Below are 18,367 nucleotides of genomic sequence, written 5' to 3'. Positions count from 1 at the left end.
TGCAACTCATGAGCACCAATATGAGCTGTATCTTAGAAAACTGTGTTTAAAAGGTATGATTAATTTTTTTAGTAAGTCCACTCTGGAAGCAGAAACATACTTTTTGTGCGCATGGAAAGAGGCATATGTAAAACTCTTTCCTTCGTATTCAGCAAAAAATGTACTTTCTTCCAAAACAATGTGGTATACTTCATTGCCAGAGCATCTACCATACATCTTCTGCCACTGTTCTGGCGATTGCTGACCTTCTCTGCAACAAAAGCACACACACATACACACACACAAAGAGAAAAATATGGTGAATGTGGTTAAAAAAATCAGTTTTCATACATAATCTAAAGTTTCCCTACAGGAAGAATTGCTAAGCACAATTCAAAGAAGTAAGTGTGCTGCTCTAAATGATGATATTGTTTACAAATACAAAGAATCACTACAGAAATTTTGAAAATAACACAATATATAAGCTTGAAAGATGGTAGATGGTAGATTCTTAGATTTCCAGGTAATGAAAGCATTTATCCTATGAATCAAGATATATCATTTCATTTTAATTTCTGTTTATGTATATCTTGTCATGCACATCCTCTGTATTATACTTGTCTTATAGTCTCAATAGTGCCCATTGCATCTCATTTATGATACCTCTTTGGCTCCAGCAGGTAACTGATTTTCCTGTGTATTTATAATTATAAATGTCTACATGTCAACTTATCAATTTGATTTCACAGGAAATATACTCTTAATTTCTGCCTCTATCATGGCAATGGCTTTCTTCCAATTGTGTAGCAGTTAAGAAAAAATACCTCTTCATGACAAAAAAGGTCTTCAAAGAGATCTCAGAAGTATTTTTTAAAAGAATCTAAATTTATCACAGAAAGTATTGTTTGTATTTTCTAGAATGTTCTGCTCAGTGGCCTTGGAAATATATAAAAAAGTCAACCTATGAAAAAAGCATGGTGAATATACAATAATTCTTCTTTCCCATTTTTATAGTAATTTTTAATAAAGCTTATAGAGTCTGTAAATAAGAGAAATGCACTTTAAGAAGCAAAATGATGAATATATAAATATCAAAATATTTCATCATAATATATGAAGATTCTGAATGGATAAAAGCATACAAGTCATAGCTATTATACTCAGGGTTCAAAAAAAGCCATTTAAAAATCTGTTTGGTCTAAAAGATTATTAGAGACAATACATTTGTTAATATTTTCAAAGAGTCATTGAGGTTTAAAAAATCATTTATTTTCCAGGCATGTTTCACTTGTACTTCATTCTTTCTTAATTGAGTCATGAGGTGCTAAGTTCTAACTCCAAGAAGAACGAACCCCACTCCCTGGGGTGCCTCTGTGACTCAGTTGGTTGAACGTCAAACTCTTGATTTCAATTCAGGTCATGATCTCAGTGTCATGATCTCAAGGTCATGAGACTGAGCCAGCCCCCTCATTGGGCTGCACACTCAGTGGTAGGTCTGCTTGAGATTGTCTCCCTCTGCCTCTCCCTAAAATAAATGAATAAAATCCTTAAAAATAAATCAAGAGCTGGGACCCTGAAGTGATTACTGATCTGAAACCTAATTCTGCAGTCTTGGGTTGTTAAGTAACTTCTGAGTGATTCTGTACCTATCATTTTTTTAAAGGTTTTATTTATTTATTCATGATAGACACACAGAGAGAGGCAGAGACACAGGCAGAGGGAGAAGCAGGCTCCCTGCAGGGAGCCAGATGCAGAACTTGATCCCAGGACCCCGGGATCACGCCCTCAGCCAAAGGCAGACGCTCAACCACTGAGCCACCAGGCACCTGATTCTGCACCATTAAGAGCTGTGAAAAAAAGTACCAGCTTCACTGGATTAGGTAAAATGAAGTAATACAAATAAATCACTTAGCAGACGTTGGGATCACAGTAATCCCTCAGTAAATGTTAGCTTCCACTATTTTGTTGTTATACCTTCTTCATCATTACATTTGTAGCCAATTTTAACATATCTACTCAACCTATTGAACTTTAAGTCTCCTAAAACCTTTACTCTTCCTTCTGTAATATTAATATGTTTTTGGAAATAAAAAATAAAACCAAACATTTCTGACTATTGACTTCATCTGGCTATACCTAATGACTACTTCCTAAGAATGATTTTTCTTGGTGGAGAAAACATTCCCTTTGGAAAACAAAAATAAAATCTTTGTTATGCTCAACATTGCTACTTGGCAAGATGATACTTGGCAGATAGAATCCTTTTAAAGTGCTGGAAATGTAAGAGAAGGTGCCAGTAATTCATCATGATTTCTTTGAGATCTAAAAAGTAGCACGGGGTCAAATCATTGTCACACAAGGGTACTAAAAGCTATTCAAGAGAATTATAAATCTAAGTTCACATTTCAGATGGAGTTCCTTAAATCATTTGCTTATTCTCATGCTTTTTTATATTTCCACCCCAGGAGACATCTTTATGCTTTCTTCAAATATCCCTTATAGGTAAGCAAGAATCTCTAAGTTCAGCTAGTTGTAAATACACAAAATTTTCTCTTTTAGATCATGTTAACTGTTTGAGAAATGTAAAAAATTAGCCATTTGTTACAACATGGATTGACCTTGAGGGTATTAGCTCATTGAAATAAGTCAGACCAAGACAAATACCATATGATCTCATTTATATGTAGAATCTAATAAAATAGAAACAAAAAAAATGAACTTATGGATTTGGAGAAAAAACTAGTGGTTGCCAGAGGTGAGAGGTGGAGGAGTGGGTGAAATGGGTGAAAATGGGTGAAAAGTACAAGCTTCTAGTTGTAAAGTAAATAAGTCTTGGGAGTATAATGCACAGCCTGGTGACTACAGTTAATAATACCATATTATATCTTTGAAAGCTACTAAGAGAATAAATCTTAAAAGTTCTGCTTACAAGAAAGAAAATTATAAGTATTTGTGGTGATGGATGGGCTTATTGTCATGAACATTTCTCTCTCTCTCTCTAAATATATATATAGATAGATAGATATAATCCTATATATATAGAATTATTATGTTGTACACCTGAAACTAATGTAATGTTACATGCCAGTTATATCTCATTTTTTTAAAAGGGCATTTTACGGCTTGTAGATGTGTAAAAAAAAACCTTTTATTTGTCTTCAACTACCTAAATTTTCTCTTCATCTTATCTTTATGTTTCTAGGCTGAATTGATCCAAGATTATTTTTGAATAGAGGAAAACAATTAAATAAATAAAAAGATACTTCCAAACTTATGCAAGAGAATTCTTTAATTCCATCATCTAAGTGGCTCTGGAACTCACCACTTGTCCCTTTTTCCATCAGCCTTTAAGTCTTAAAATAGTCCTAACCCATCTTCCTGCCTTCTTGCCTCCAGTACTGGACATTACAAATCAGTTAATGGTGCTGTCATAAGAGTGAATTTCAAAAGCTCAAATCAGGTCAAGTCACTCTCCTGTTGAAAATGTTTAAAGGAATTCCTTCTTCCATTTTAAAAAGGCAAACCTTCTTATCATTACAAAGCCCTCCTGACCTACGCTGTGCCTGTCTGTCAAATTTCTTTTGTTACTTCTGTCTTCTTTCTCTTGGTTTCTCCAACCATGAGCACTCCTTCATTTACCTTAAAGAAGAAACTCTTTCTTATACCTTGGCCTTTTCACAATGTTGTTCCATCTCCTACACTCTACTCATTCTTTCACCTACAGCTTACTCATTTTCTTTCTCAGCTTTGCAGTGCTGTACTTTTGTCATGATACTATAACTCTAAATTCTATTAATTACTCCTTAATGTCTTCCTTCCCCAAGAAATAAGCCACATGAGGAAAGAGATCATGTCTTGTTTACCACTATATTTTTGAAATCCTGACATCCATTCTGACATAGAGTAAGTGCTTAATAAATGTTTGGTTAAATGAACAAAGAATAATCTAACAATGTTCTTCATGCTTAATTACCAAATGTTCAGCTTTCCTAATTATCTAATACCTGTTTCCTTCACCAGAATCATTTTTTAGGTCTAACCAATTACTTTCACTATGATGAATTTGCCATTAGAATTAGACCAAAAAAAAAGAAAAAAAACCACGGAGTTCCTCAATCACTAATGGACATGAAATAAATTTAACCTCAGCAGCAGTAAAAACACTGAAGATATTAGGGACAAAAAGCGCAGAATGGAAAGCTTAGTGAAAATAACAAAAAGCCAAATAATGAAGATTTAACATGTGTTTTCACTAATCAAATGAACTTTAAGGGAAAATAATTGGTTTGTGCATTTACTGTCAACCTCAAAGTATACTCCAACCTGTAAAATAAACAGTCTAGTGTATTTCATACCCTTTCTAGACCGCTCTACCATTTTCACTGAAAACTCAATGGTAATCAGTCCTTCCTAGATGGGGTTATGTCCACCTTTATTTTATTTCCAAAATAATTGACAGCTCCAGCTGTTTATAAAGGTATTAGAATAAAGAAAACAATAATAGGAATATGAAAATAAATATTCTATTAAGACAATAAATGGAGTACAGAAGAAAAGTATATGCTTGATAGTTGAAAGAAGCTCTTTAAAAAAAAGAAAAAGAAAAAGAAAGAAGCTCTTTGAGATGTCTATTCCCCTGAAGAAAGAAATGCTGTAGAATTCAGGCACCCAAAACCACAGTCATTAGAACCTTGGAAAACTTTGATGGGTAACTTATAAGGAAACAAAGCTTGTGTCTGCTATTTTATGCATTTTATGTAAACATTGTATTTATTTATTCATGGGAGACACAGAGAGAGAAAGGCAGAAACCTAGGCAGAGTGAGAAGCAGGCTCCACATGGGGAGTTCGATATGGGACTTGATCCAGGGACACCAGGATCATGCCCTGGGCCAAAGGCAGGCATCAAACTGCTGAGCCACCCAGGCGTCCCTATTTTCTGCATTTTAAACCATAAACAAATGTCTAAGTGAGAAAAAAAACTTTTTAAAAAGGGAAGTAGACAGAAAGATGATAGAAAATTGCTTAAGAGAAAGGGAAAACTAAATCTAGTCAAGTAAATAAATTACAAACCCCAAGTCAAAGTCTTCAAGAGCTTTGAATAAGGTCTTAGAAGGTCCCATGTCTTTCAAATCATGTTCAGTTATTAAAAAGAACAGTCTCACCCAATTTGAAACTCGAATATTACCAGCTCAGGCTTATTCTCTCTGGGATGTTGCTGCTCTTCAAAGTTAACTCTAACTGGCCATCACCCTCCTCTATGAAGGAGGGGTCCTGTAGGCACACATGAATACCCTTTATGGGTAGGTAGGATGAGCCTTGGTACATATATGATAAGCAAGAAACTCTCTTCCACTTTCCCTCATCTTATTTCCCATGGTAGATCCTACAGTCTAATTTCTTAAGTTTCCTTACCTTGTGGCCAACACACTTAGATGAGGTACCAGAAATATAGCTCAAATCTTTTTTTACTTTTTTATTTTTTTTATTCATGAGAGACACAGAGAGAGAGAGGCAGAGACATAGGCAGAGGGAGAAGCAGGCTCCATGCAGGGAGCCGGACGTGGGACTCAATCCTGGGTCTCCAGGATCATGGCCTGGGCTGAAGGCGGCGCAAAACCGCTGAGCCAACTGGGCTGCCCTCAAATCTCTTTACACTATCAATTGTGCTGTGGAAAACCCATGCGTGGAGATGAAGACTGATTTCTAGCTCTACCATTTTTCTCTAATTCCTTTTTCCTCATGTTCAAATAATCACAGGAAACTACATAAGCAAGTATCTAACCAGGGAAGAAGATGCTAGTTCCCACTTCCTGCAAAAATTCCTATTCTCCACGAATAATAGGTAATTCCTTTGTACTGCCCGTCACCTGGCTAGGGGTAGGTGCAAGAGCACTGTGCTACTCTATCCATTCCCCTCTCTGATCTTCTCTTTCTATGGAAACGTTTTGAGAACAGACAATGGGATACTAGACTCCTCTTTGTCCTCAATTTTGGGTTATAGTCACCAATTCTGGGACATGAAAAGTCCTTCTCAATATAGTAAATATTGGGTGTTTTTTTTAAGTATGTTTGTTCTATTCTGTTTATTTTTATTTTTCCCAAGTTAGAAATATCATTAGTTACCAGTTAACTTCCGGGTGGTGTGTAATTCAATTTTGACAACAGATTTTATTTTTCTTTTAAATGCAAGTTGCACATTCCTCATTAATCTATGATTACACCTTCAAGGAAAATGGGTATTTATTGCCAGAAAGCAAATTAACTCACATACCAATCTCCTGTACTTCAACACAATCAACCAAGTGGAAGGAGGACTATTAATGAGTAAGTCCGCTCTTTGCAGAAACATTTTTTAGTACAGACCTCTGAATACAATAAAAGGATCTTACATAATTTTATTTTTCAAAAGTTTACCCACATCAAATTTTCCCAAAGGAAGGGGAAAAAAAGGATTTAACTAAGATTTCTTGTTCCAGATACAATAAGTTGAAATTAGTATTATAATACATACTCTTTTCCTAGTTCAGTCATGTGCTGAACTACTTTCTCAGTAATAGAGTTTGCATTTAAAAACAAAAACAAAAACAAAAACAATAACAAAGGAGTCCCTGGGTGGCTCAGTCCATTGAGCAGCTGACTCTTGGTTTTAGCTCAGGTCATGATCTCATTGGTGGTAAGACTGAGCCCCCTGTTGGGCTCTGTGCTCAGCAGGGAGTCTGCTTGATAGGCTCTCCCTCTACCCCTCCTTGCACTTGCTCTCTTTCTTCCACTCTCTAAAATAAATAAATATTGTTCTCCCTCTACCCCTCCCTGCACTTGTTCTCTCTCTTCCACTCTCTAAAATAAATAAATATTGTTCTCCCTCTACCCCTCCCTGCACTTGCTCTCTCTCTTCCACTCTCTAAAATAAATAAATAAATAATAAATATTGCTCTAAAATAAATAAATAAATAAACAACAAACAAACAAAAACACAAAACCTTATTCTAATGACAGATACCTATATTTTATAAAGGTGTATGTTGAGGTTTTTTGAAGACACATACTAACAACTTTTAGAAAATAAAATTTGATTTTACTTTTATATTTTCTGTATGCATACAAGGATGCCACCAAACTACAGGTAAACTCAAGAGTAAGCATGGTATTAAGTTATAAAATGTATAACTCCAAGGTTATAAAATGTAATCATTAGTAGGAATCTATCTCTTTCACACTATTGTTTGTTGTCTTAAACACCTCTCCATTTTAATCATTGTATTTAGTTTTGCTGGTACATTTTCTTTCCTTCAATTCTGGATAACGTAGTTAAATATAGAGTAAATGATCAGTTTCAGATTCATCAAAATTGACACAGATTATCAAATTAGTTGTTTTTATATACTTATATTTATTATCGAACTGAATTATTGTCACATCAGTGAGAATAAAGAGCACCTCGTCACAAGGAATCTTTGATATAAAAATCCATTCTTTGCTATGTAATAAAAGGCTTTACAAATATCTGGGTGGAAATTTTTGCCTTACGGAAAGGATGTCATTTAGATTTATACTTGAAATGTTAAGTAAAATAAAATTTCCTTAATGATACTCCATTTTAAAGAAGATGAGGTATTTATCACCCCATTATATTGATTAAAACTACACTTAAAACTCAAAGGTTTAAATCTAATTAAAATTAATATACTTTACTTAAATCTATACACTTGTATTTCCCCAGTATAATGTCTACTTGGTTGCACATAGTTCTTTACATTCTTTACAGGGTGCTTTTCTGCAAACACACATAAATTGCATTAATTCATAATGGTCCCAAACAATTATTTAAAAATCAAATTATTTAAATGGTATTACAATCTTGCCTTTACTATCAATGTCAGGAATCTACAGTTACCACTGTAGCCCAAAGAAATGATTTTGACATATTGTAGCCTGTGTCACTAGAAACAATTGTAGGGGATCCCTGGGTGGCGCAGCGGTTTGGCGCCTGCCTTTGGCCCAGGGCACGATCCTGGAGACCCGGGATCGAATCCCACGTCGGGCTCCCGGTGCATGGAGCCTGCTTCTCCCTCTGCCTATGTCTCTGCCTCTCTCTCTCTGTGTGTGTGACTATCATTAAAAAAAAAAAAAAAATAGAAACAATTGTAATTTACAAGTGGTGAGTTCACAAAAGAAACACCTAACACAGCTCTGATGAGCATTTATTCTTGCCTGTCTGCAGACAGAACTGACATACAAGTATGGGGATTTTATTTAAAAAGAAAAATATTCAAGATCTCTAGATAAAAGAAGTAATAAAATACAAAACTAAGATGCCTCAGTCTACTAGGAAGAGGCTTATGCATTCCTACTCTTGAACAGCAGAACTTCCCCAGCTTTTTATGTCATCAGACATCAAAACAGAAATCTGAGTCCTAAGATCAATTCAAGATAGTGTATGCTAATCAATTCTCTACCGCTAGATGGAACTGGAAAGCTGTTTGCCACTCTCAGGATAAGACAAATTGTTGTGGAGGTGGAGAAAAAAGAAAACTGCCATATAGTTTTCAAACATTATTAATAGTAAAATTAAACAAGGAACACTCTTTTGAAAATGAATCCATGTCAAGAAGAAATGATATGGAGCTGAAATGTTAAATCTGGAAGGCTGATTTGTATGTACTTGAAGATGGCCAAAATTCACTATCCTTACGGTTAGTCTTTCAAAAACTTCAATCTAATAATCCTAAGTGCTCAGTTAATTCAAGAACCTGCCTAATTATCACACACCAAAAAATTCTGTGAAGATTTTCATCTACCTTTAAAAAAGATTTATTTATTTTATTTGAGAGAGAGAGAGCGAGAGAGCAGGGGTTTGGGGTTGAGAGGGCAGCAGGAGAGAGAGAGAAAAAGAGTCTCAAGCAGACTTTATACCTTTAGTTTAGAACACCCCTTGAACTTCCCAGGAAAGTTATAAACCATAAATATTAATATTTTGGAATTGAGGAGTTACAGAAGCTTATATTGTTATTTAAATTTTATCATTTGAGTATTTTTTTTGCCCTTTTAAAATTTTTTATAACTAGGTTTATTTACTGTCTCCCCATGTTGTCATTTGATTTATTCTCAAAGTATGCAAGCTAATCTTACCATAGACAAAAGGTATTTTACTAATAAATAAATCTACTAGGTGAAATTTATAATATGTCCCAAATCAATATATAAGCCATGTTTACATTGTGTCCTGCCCTGTTTTGAGTATTAGTCTTTTGTGATCTGAATGCACTCATGTTTTGCATTTCCCCAACTCCTAACACAGTGCCTTACACTGTGTGGATGCATGTGACTATTATTTATGAAATGAATTAATGGCCCAAACATAATTATTTTAACTCTATTCAGTGCTAATTTTGTCATTTTATTTCATCCAAAGTTTAAATTTTGACACACACAAAAGCTTCCAAGTCTTAATGTAGTTTTGAGCATTTCTTAGTGGCAGTGTCACCAAGCTTTAATACTACATATCATAGTAGGCATTATCTGAAGTATGAGAGGAAAGAATTATCTCACAACAGATTCCCCACAGAGGCTGTTCATATAATCATATTGCTTTTTTAATTCCTCTTTGGAATTCCTCTCTTAGAGTTGTTCTGCAACTCCAGTGTCCACACAGCAAGGTTTATAAAGTAAATATGTGAATCAGGCCAGATGTGAGACCACAGGGAGTGGTTCAGGCTTGAGTTGGCCGTTATGTGTCTGAAAAGGGCAAATTCAAAGAAAACAATTCTCAAAAGAAAAAATATTTACATGAGGCTGGTGGGCAAATAAAACATCTCCTAGCATAATTTCAGTCATTGGTTATTAGGTTTGCAACCTCCGATCTACTAGCTACTTTGAGAGTGAGCTAAAGAGGAAATAGGCAGACAAGTGGCATCTATTTTGTTGCAGAGGTAGTACGGTTCTTGGATTTTCATCTGGTTAATTGTGTGGTTGGGAGTAGAAATTGTGCAAGTTTAGTCTAGATAGAGGCTTTCTTGCTCTAAGTTAACCATATCCCTTCAAAGATCCCTTTACAATTAAACTTTTTAATGGATACTCTGGTCTTAAGAATCCTGGTCAAATAGACATGGCCAACATGCATATGAGAAAATGCTCTGCATCACTTGCCATCAGGGAAATACAAATCAAAACCACAATGAGATACCACCTCACACCAGTGAGAATGGGGAAAATTAACAAGGCAGGAAACAACAAATGTTGGAGAGGATGCGGAGAAAAGGGAACCCTCATACACTGTTGGTGGGAATGTGAACTGGTGCAGCCACTCTGGAAAACTGTGTGGAGGTTCCTCAAACAGTTAAAAATAGACCTGCCCTACGACCCAGCAATTGCACTGTTGGGGATTTACCCCAAAGATACAAATGCAATGAAACGCCGGGACACCTGCACCCCGATGTTTATAGCAGCAATGGCCACGATAGCCAAACTGTGGAAGGAGCCTCGGTGTCCAACGAAAGATGAATGGATAAAGAAGATGTGGTTTATGTATACAATGGAATATTACTCAGCTATTAGAAATGACAAATACCTACCATTTGCTTCAACGTGGATGGAACTGGAGGGTATTATGCTGAGTGAAGTAAGTCAGTCGGAGAAGGACAAACATTATATGTTCTCATTCATTTGGGGAATATAAATAATAGTGAAAGGGAATATAAGAGAAGGGAGAAGAAATGTGTGGGAAATATCAGAAAGGGAGACAAAACGTAAAGACTGCTAACTCTGGGAAACGAACTAGGGGTGGTAGAAGGGGAGGAGGGCAGGGGGTGGGAGTGAATGGGTGACGGGCACTGGGGGTTATTCTGTATGTTGGTAAATTGAACACCAATAAAAAATAAATTAAAAAAAAAAAGAATCCTGGTCAATACTGAGATTTTTTTCCCCTTTGCACACATTTTAAGAAATTTTTCTTCTCCATTATTGTTTTGTAAGTTGGCAATGCTATGCATCTAGGTGTAATACTTTTTTATTCAAGAGGCCCTGTCAATTTAAAGATTTAAATTTCCCTTATTCTGTAATAATTTCTTACATTCCATTTTCTCTATGTTATCTGGAACTAAATCAGACATTATTTCTCTTGGATTGACCTTCACCGCAAATCCTTTTTCTTACACATTCTAACACTGAACTTTTACCTGAAATTCTCGGGATCTCTATGATACTATTTTTCAAAACTTTTTTTGAAAATTTTTTATTGAGGCATAATTGATATATACATATATATAGAGAGAGGTATAATATAGTATGTTACTAGATTTAGATATATAACATAACATAATTTGATTTTTGTTTATATTCTATGTGTCTAGACTGCACAATGATTACCACAAAAGTCTGGCATCCTTCCTCACACATAATTATAGACTTTTTTCCCCTTGGGATGAGGACTTTTAAGGTCTACTTTCTCAGCAATTTTCAAACATGCAATAAGTATTATTAACTATAGTCACCATGCTGTATATTATATCCCAAGGACTTATTTATTTTATAACTGTAAGTTTGCATTTTTGACCCTTTCACCCTTTTTGCCCACCCCTTGGCCCCCACCATGGCAACTACCAACCTGCTCTCTTTGAACTTGGCTTTCTGTTTTGTTTTATTTTGTTGAAATTCCATAAATAAGTGAGATCATATGATATTTGCCCTCCTCTGTCTGATTTATTCCACTTCCTATAATGCCCTTAAGGTCCACCCTTGCTGCAAATGGCAAGATTTCATTCTTCCTTATGACTGAATAGCATCCTAGTGTGTATGTGTACAACATTTATTTTAATTTTAAGCTATTCTAAATTTGTGTATTTATTATGGCTTTTTTCTTACTATTTGAGATGATAAAATCCTCCAGAAATATAATTAACAGGAATTTAAGTTAAAGATTCTGAAAATTTGGGGCAGCCCGGGTGGCTCAGCGGTTTAATGCTGCCTTCAGCCCAGACATGATCCTGGAGACCCGGGATCGAGTCCCACTTGGGCTCCCTACATGTAGCCTGCTTCTCCCTCTGCCTGTGTCTCTGCCTCTCTTTCTGTGTCTCTGATGAATAAATAAATAAAATCTTTAAAAAAAATAAAAATAAAGATTCTGAAAATTTAAAATTCAACAAACAAAAAATTTTCTCAGCATTTTATCCCTTTGAACAGCCATCTTCATCCTTTTATAATTGTTCAATATTCTTCTAAACTATTTATACTTCTCTATTTACCAAAAATATATTTAAAATACTTTCTCATGTACTGAGGCTCTCCTTGCTTCAAAATATATATTTGATTCTCTTTTAAAATGTGATTACCTTTTTTTCTTTCTTTATTTCCTTCTTTTTTTCTTTTTCCTTTTTTTCACTAGCGAGTATAAGACCAACCTTCCTGATTTCTCTATAGATCCAAAACAATTCCAGTGACAATAGTTGTTTCCATCTGGCTGGCTTTATTTCCCTCATTTCATGCTGTATGTCGATAGTCAATAAACGGCAAGAGCCATATTTAAAATTCTGAGTATGAGGTATAGGGGTATGGAGTCCTTTGTCTGTAAATGTTTTGTTAAGTGGCAGATTACACCTTACAGTGAGCAAGGATCATGCTATTTTATCTGGAACCACCAAATGCCCAATTATAAAATACTGAACCCCACTTCAAACTATCTACTGCATATAGTTCAGACATTTTCTTCTAATTTCCTTAGGAAAACAGATTTTTCCCAGTGGTAAGTGTCTGACTAAACTATAAGGGAAAGGTACTGTGGTAAATAGAATAGGGGTAGCTTGTTCCGTTTTCCAAAAGTCAATTAAAATTTGATTTCTTGTTCTAGAAATCTTGCACCCCAGAGCTTCACTGGGAGATGCCATTTTTTCCTGCTGCATCACTATCTAAATATCCTGGGAGGGAGGTGTCAACAGAAAACATTCCTTTTTCTATCTTCCAGAAATTGATTGAAAACTCTTATGTCTTTCCCTTCTTTTTCATTAATGATAGCTTATCATTTTTTATTTCTCTGTTATCATTTCAGTGGAGTCTTATGTTATCATAAACTAGTTTGGAGCAAGGGCCACAAGCAATCATCTCTAGTGCATTCCTTACTTTGTTTATTTAACTAATATTTATTGAGCATCCATACTGTGAAGGTATGAGTACAACATGTTTTCTACCTTGAATGAAATTACAGCTTACTAAGCAGGAAAAAATAAATACATTTTTTTTTAAAAAGGGTGCCTGGTTGGCTTAGCCGGTTAAGCATCTGACTCTTGGTTTCAGCTCAGGTCATGATCTTGAGGTCATGAAACTGAGCCTTATATCAGAGCTGAGCATGGAGTTTGCTTCAGATTCTCTCTTCCTCTCCCTCCTCCTTTGCTCCTCCTCCTACTCATGCACACACACACACACATACACACTCTTTCTAAAATAAAATCCTTCAAAAAAAAAAAAAACACAATACATACTCTGGTAGAAAATATTAAAATTCTATACAAGTTCATAGAAACAAAAAATCACATTAAATTGGGGAGTTTAAAAATATTCAAAAGGAGACAGAATTTTTGATTTAGCAAAATAGAAAGCCAGAAGAATTGAAAAGATGTAGAAAGTGGAAAGCACAAAGTATATTTAGGATCATGTTATTTGTAGGACATGATATATATAAGAGAATCATGGGAGATGAGGATGTAAAAATAAATTAGGACTAGAGTGTAGAGGGCCTTAAATTAAATGGATATATTTGAATCTAATTTGATAATGAATGATGAGCTATTTAAGGCTTTTCAAGCAGAGGACTGCCAGATGAGAGCAATATCCAGATTTCTCAAACTATATTTAATAAAATACTGCTCCTATTGATCTTTCAACAGGTGTGCGTAGGAAAACGTTTCTCAGATAATCAAATAAATGTTACTTATTTAATTGTATTTATTTATTCATGAAAAGGCAGAGACACAGGCCCTGGGCCGAAGGCAGGCACTAAACCACTGAGCCATCTGGGCTGCCCTCAAATAGATTTTAGATACACCAAATAAAATGTACTTCAATGGAGAGTTTCAGTGCACATAACTTATATAAAAGAAATATAAGAGTAACATTCAGAAGTGCATCATTTCCTTCTCTTGTGATTACCTCCACTCAGACCTATAGTCTCGTAGTCCTTTTTCAAAAATGTTTTTTCAGGGGAGAAATGGAAAAAGGACTATTGGGATATACAGACAATACCATCTTTCTCAATTTCCATGGCGAAAGACACAGGCTTCCATAGAACTAACAAAACTGTTTGATAGTGGAAATTATTATAACTTACAGAAGTCTTCCAATAAAATCTGTGGTGTTCCCCAACTCCACAGCTGTTTAGGATGAATTTTATCCTCTCCCCCCAAAATTCTATGTTGAAGTCCTATCCCTAGCACTGCAGAATGTGACTGTATTTAAAGACAGAGACTTTTAAAAAGTGATTAAGTTGTAGCTGTCTGGGTGGCTCAGTCAGATGAGGAGAGCATCTGACTCTTGGTTTTAGCTCAGGCCATGATCTCAGGGTTGTGAGATCGAGCCCCACATCGGGTTCCATGCTCAGCATGGAATTTGCTTGAATTCTCTCTTCCTCTCCCTCCATCCCTTCCTCCTCCTCTTCCTTCTCTCTCTCCCTCCCTCTCTCTCTCTCTCAAATAAATAAATAAATAAATCTTTTTTTAAAAAAGTGATTGAGTTGAAACAAGGTTGTTAGTGTGAGCCCTATTCCAATCTGATGTCTTCGTAAGAGACAGGAGAGACAAAGGAAAGATCATGTACAAGCTGATGGCCATCTACAAGCTGAGACAGAGGTCTTAGGAGAAACCAAACCTGCCAGTACCTTGACTTTGGACTTCCAACCTTCAGGATTGTGAGAAATTAAATTTCTATTATTTAATCCACCCAGTTTCTTTGTTACTTTGTTTCTTTGTTAAGGCAACCCCAGCATATAAAATGGCCAGGAAAATCCAAGTACTTTGGTGCAAGGTCATGTGAGGTGGCAGATTTTAGAAGAAAAAGTGAGAATTATTGTGTAGTTTATTGATGCAGTGAAACTCACATTTTGTAGTGAAAAAGAAGGATATGGGAAGGAAATAGGTCAAAGCCCTTTCTATGGCCTTTCTTTTTTTTTTTTTTTTTTCCTGGAAGTCTGAGGAGCATTAACTTACCAGCTTGCTAATGGTGTGACCATCAGGGATGGGAAGGAAATCTGAAGTATGGTGGGGGGAAAATAGCCTGTTAATATTCTCAACTCTGAGTGAAAGCGCTGAAAGCATATGCATGCATCCATCTATTGCTGGAAATAGAGGCTCAGATTTAAGAAGGTTTTATCAAATAAAGTTCAATATTTAAACTCCAAGTGACAATTACTTGAAATGGAGCAATCAAACATTTGAACTGAAAACAATTATATTTTACTCTAAAGGAAAACCAAATGCCTCTCATCCTTGTGGACACTCTATTTTTACTTTTATCTTCTTACGGGAATAGAGTGACTGGATTAGATCTGCCACATGACAAAATGCAATCTTCTGTCACAGTTTTGGAATGGGAAACTTCCAAAAGAACTAAAGGTAATTCACTTAAGCTTGCACCACCACCACATTTTTTATTTAATTTTACTTTCTTTCAGTCAAGGTGATAATTATAATCTGTTACTTCTTTTGAGAGAGAGAGAGAGAGAGAGAGAGAGAGAGAGCATGCAAGTGCAGAGGGGAGCAGCAGAGGGAGAGAGAGTCTTAAGCAGACTCGGCACTGAACAGAGAGCCCCACAGGGGGCTCCATCTCACAATTCGGACATCAAAACCTGAGCTAAAACCAAGAGCCAGCCCCGCATTAGACCACTGCACCACGCAGGTGCCCCTAATCCCTGTTACGTTTAAAGAATGTGCTCCTTCTCTCTCATGGCAACTGATCCCCTGGGCCCTCTGTGACCAGCTCAGTATTAAAAGGAGAAAAACTCTTCAACTCTTCTCATTTCTACCTCTGTCCTTGCTTCCCTCCCTTGTTTCACTCCTCTTTCTGAAAATGGGTAAGACATTCCATTTTCCTTTTCTTTCATCACAGTGCTTAAAATAGGGACTCCCCCAGACGTCAGAGTCTACTAGACAAGGGAAGTCTCATGGCTAAATTTCATCTGCAATCAGAGAAACAATGACAACTTCTGCACCATCTAGCACACGTCCCTGTAGTTCTGCTTAGGTTGAAAGATACAAGAAAATAGGGGTCTCTGGCTGGCTCAGGCAATAGAGCATGGGGCTCTTGATCTTAGGGTGGTGGGTTCCAGCCCCACACATTGGAGTGTAGTATTTAAAAAAAAAGATGTAACAAGATATTGCTCTATTTGCCATTGGCCTTGTTCGTTTTCTCCAGATATACTTTTTTCTTAAAGATTATGCCTGGAGGGACGCCTGCGTGGCTCAGCAGTTGAACGCCTGCCTTCAGCTCAGGGCATGATCCCGGAGTCCCAGGATCAAGTCCCACGTGGGGTTCCCTGCAGGGAGCCTGCTTCTCCCTCTGCCTGTGTCTCTGCCTCTCTCTCTGTGTATTTCTCATGAATAAATAAATAAAATCTTAAAAAAAAAAAAAAAGATTATGCCTGGAGAATTCCTCCTGTCAAAATACTATTTAAAATATTTAAATCACTCTCAAATAAAGCTGACCAAAATATTTTAAAATAAATATTTAATACCTCAGGCTTTTCCTTGTCTTTCACCACCTTACATCCGGAAGAGTACTGGTCAATTATTTTGTAGGGTGCTCTCACTACTGGTGTGTCTAGTATTTCCACATAATCAGAAAATGTTGAAGAATACAAAAGAAATGATGTCATGTACTTCTGTTTTTTTGTCATGTACTTCTTAGCACATCACAGGGATTACATGATGTTGAAATCTCTTTTGATTGGTGATGTCTTTTGATGTCCCTTGGTCTCTTGATTAAGACAGTATCTGTCAGGTTACTTCACTATAAAATTATAATTTTTCCTTTCACAGTTATTAAATATCATGGAAAGACATGTTAAGACCCTACAATGATCCTGGCTCTCCTTAAACTTTCACTTACAAACACTAGCACCCCTTGGAGAATCTCCTCTACGACAATAGTCTAATGATGATTTCCTGTTTCTCCCTTTCCTTCTACATTTATTAGTTGGAATTCTTGGATAAGAAAGAGCTAGCCTTCCTCCCTGTTTATTTATTCCATTGCTTACTTGCATCAGTGTACTTACTTGAGTTTACGGATTAAAATCTAATGTTATCATTATTTATTTTGTTTCTTAAATTGTCCCATCTTAGCTTATTAGGGAATTGTGTCAGGCTAGTTCTTGAGTCATTTTGACAAACTCCCACACTCTTCCAAGCAACTCCTTGCTTTCTGCCACCACAAGATTTTTCCAGACTCCTCTTCTACCTTCTCTGCTCTCATCCCAGATTCAACCAATACCCCAAGGAACCCTGGATGTTTTTATTAGAGAATTATGTTTAGCAACCAGGATGTGAGCATTAACTGTGCTAAGTGCTACTGAGCTGTCATTGCTCTCAGTAAACAGAGCTAGGAATTATATTTGTATAAACTCAAAGACCCATACAGACACACATCTAAATTTTTCTATCTTTGCATATATGTGCATTGAAAGTTTTAATGAGTTTATACTGATTCCAATCTTACCCACAGGAACTGCCACTGATTGGAGGAGGCTTAGGAGAAATAACAACTAAATGGAATGCAGGATCTTGGAGAAGATCCTGGAACAAAAAAGGGATATTAATGGTAAAACTGGTGATATTCAGTTAGGCCAATAATTTAGTCAATTGTATTGCAACAATGTTAATTTGTCATTTTGATAACTGTACTATGATAAGGTAAGATGTAAACATTTAAAAGGAGTTTATATGGGAAGTGTATATGGGAATTCCCTGTATTATTTTTGCAATTTTTCTGTGAGTCTTAATTTGGTCCAAATAAAAAGACTAAAAAGTAAGCCATTAAAAATGTAATGTGTAATCCAGCATTTCCCAATCTTACTTAACTACATAATTTTACTCTTAGGAAAATTATTAACTTCCATCCAAAAGCATTATTAACTGTTCCTTGGAACACAAATTTGGCAATTATATGAACTAACAGAACCACTATTTATATACCACACACAAAAATTAATCACGCTGCATTTGGCTTACTGTGTTTCTACAGTGGCTGAAGATTTTCCAAAACTATTAAGCAATCTCTGGTGAAATACTTATTTGAGAAAGCCTAAATTTCACTTACATTTAAACGTACACAATTATAATGCTTGTGATAGAAAGTTGAGCAAGGCCATCTCTCCATAATTTTACAAACACTTGTATGTGATTAGAGGTAGG

General features: G+C 35.9%; 1 protein-coding gene across 7 annotated transcripts in view; it reads right to left on the bottom strand.

Moving 5' to 3' along the window:
- KCNT2 (potassium sodium-activated channel subfamily T member 2) overlaps positions 1–18,367 on the bottom strand; it is a 372,756-nt gene that overhangs the window by 110,963 nt on the left and 243,426 nt on the right. For all 7 annotated transcript variants that reach the window (XM_038586089.1, XM_038586091.1, XM_038586090.1 and 4 more), the window contains exon 15: positions 101–250. In XM_038586089.1, coding sequence (XP_038442017.1) covers positions 101–250 — 150 coding nt within the window. The remainder of the gene's footprint in view (positions 1–100; positions 251–18,367) is intronic.

The sequence above is a fragment of the Canis lupus genome, chromosome 38, assembly GCF_011100685.1.
Source record: "Canis lupus familiaris isolate Mischka breed German Shepherd chromosome 38, alternate assembly UU_Cfam_GSD_1.0, whole genome shotgun sequence".
In the NCBI taxonomy this organism is placed as follows: domain Eukaryota; kingdom Metazoa; phylum Chordata; class Mammalia; order Carnivora; family Canidae; genus Canis; species Canis lupus.
The sequence above is the reverse complement of the archived record's forward strand: the minus strand, read 5'-3'. Positions and strand labels throughout refer to the sequence as shown.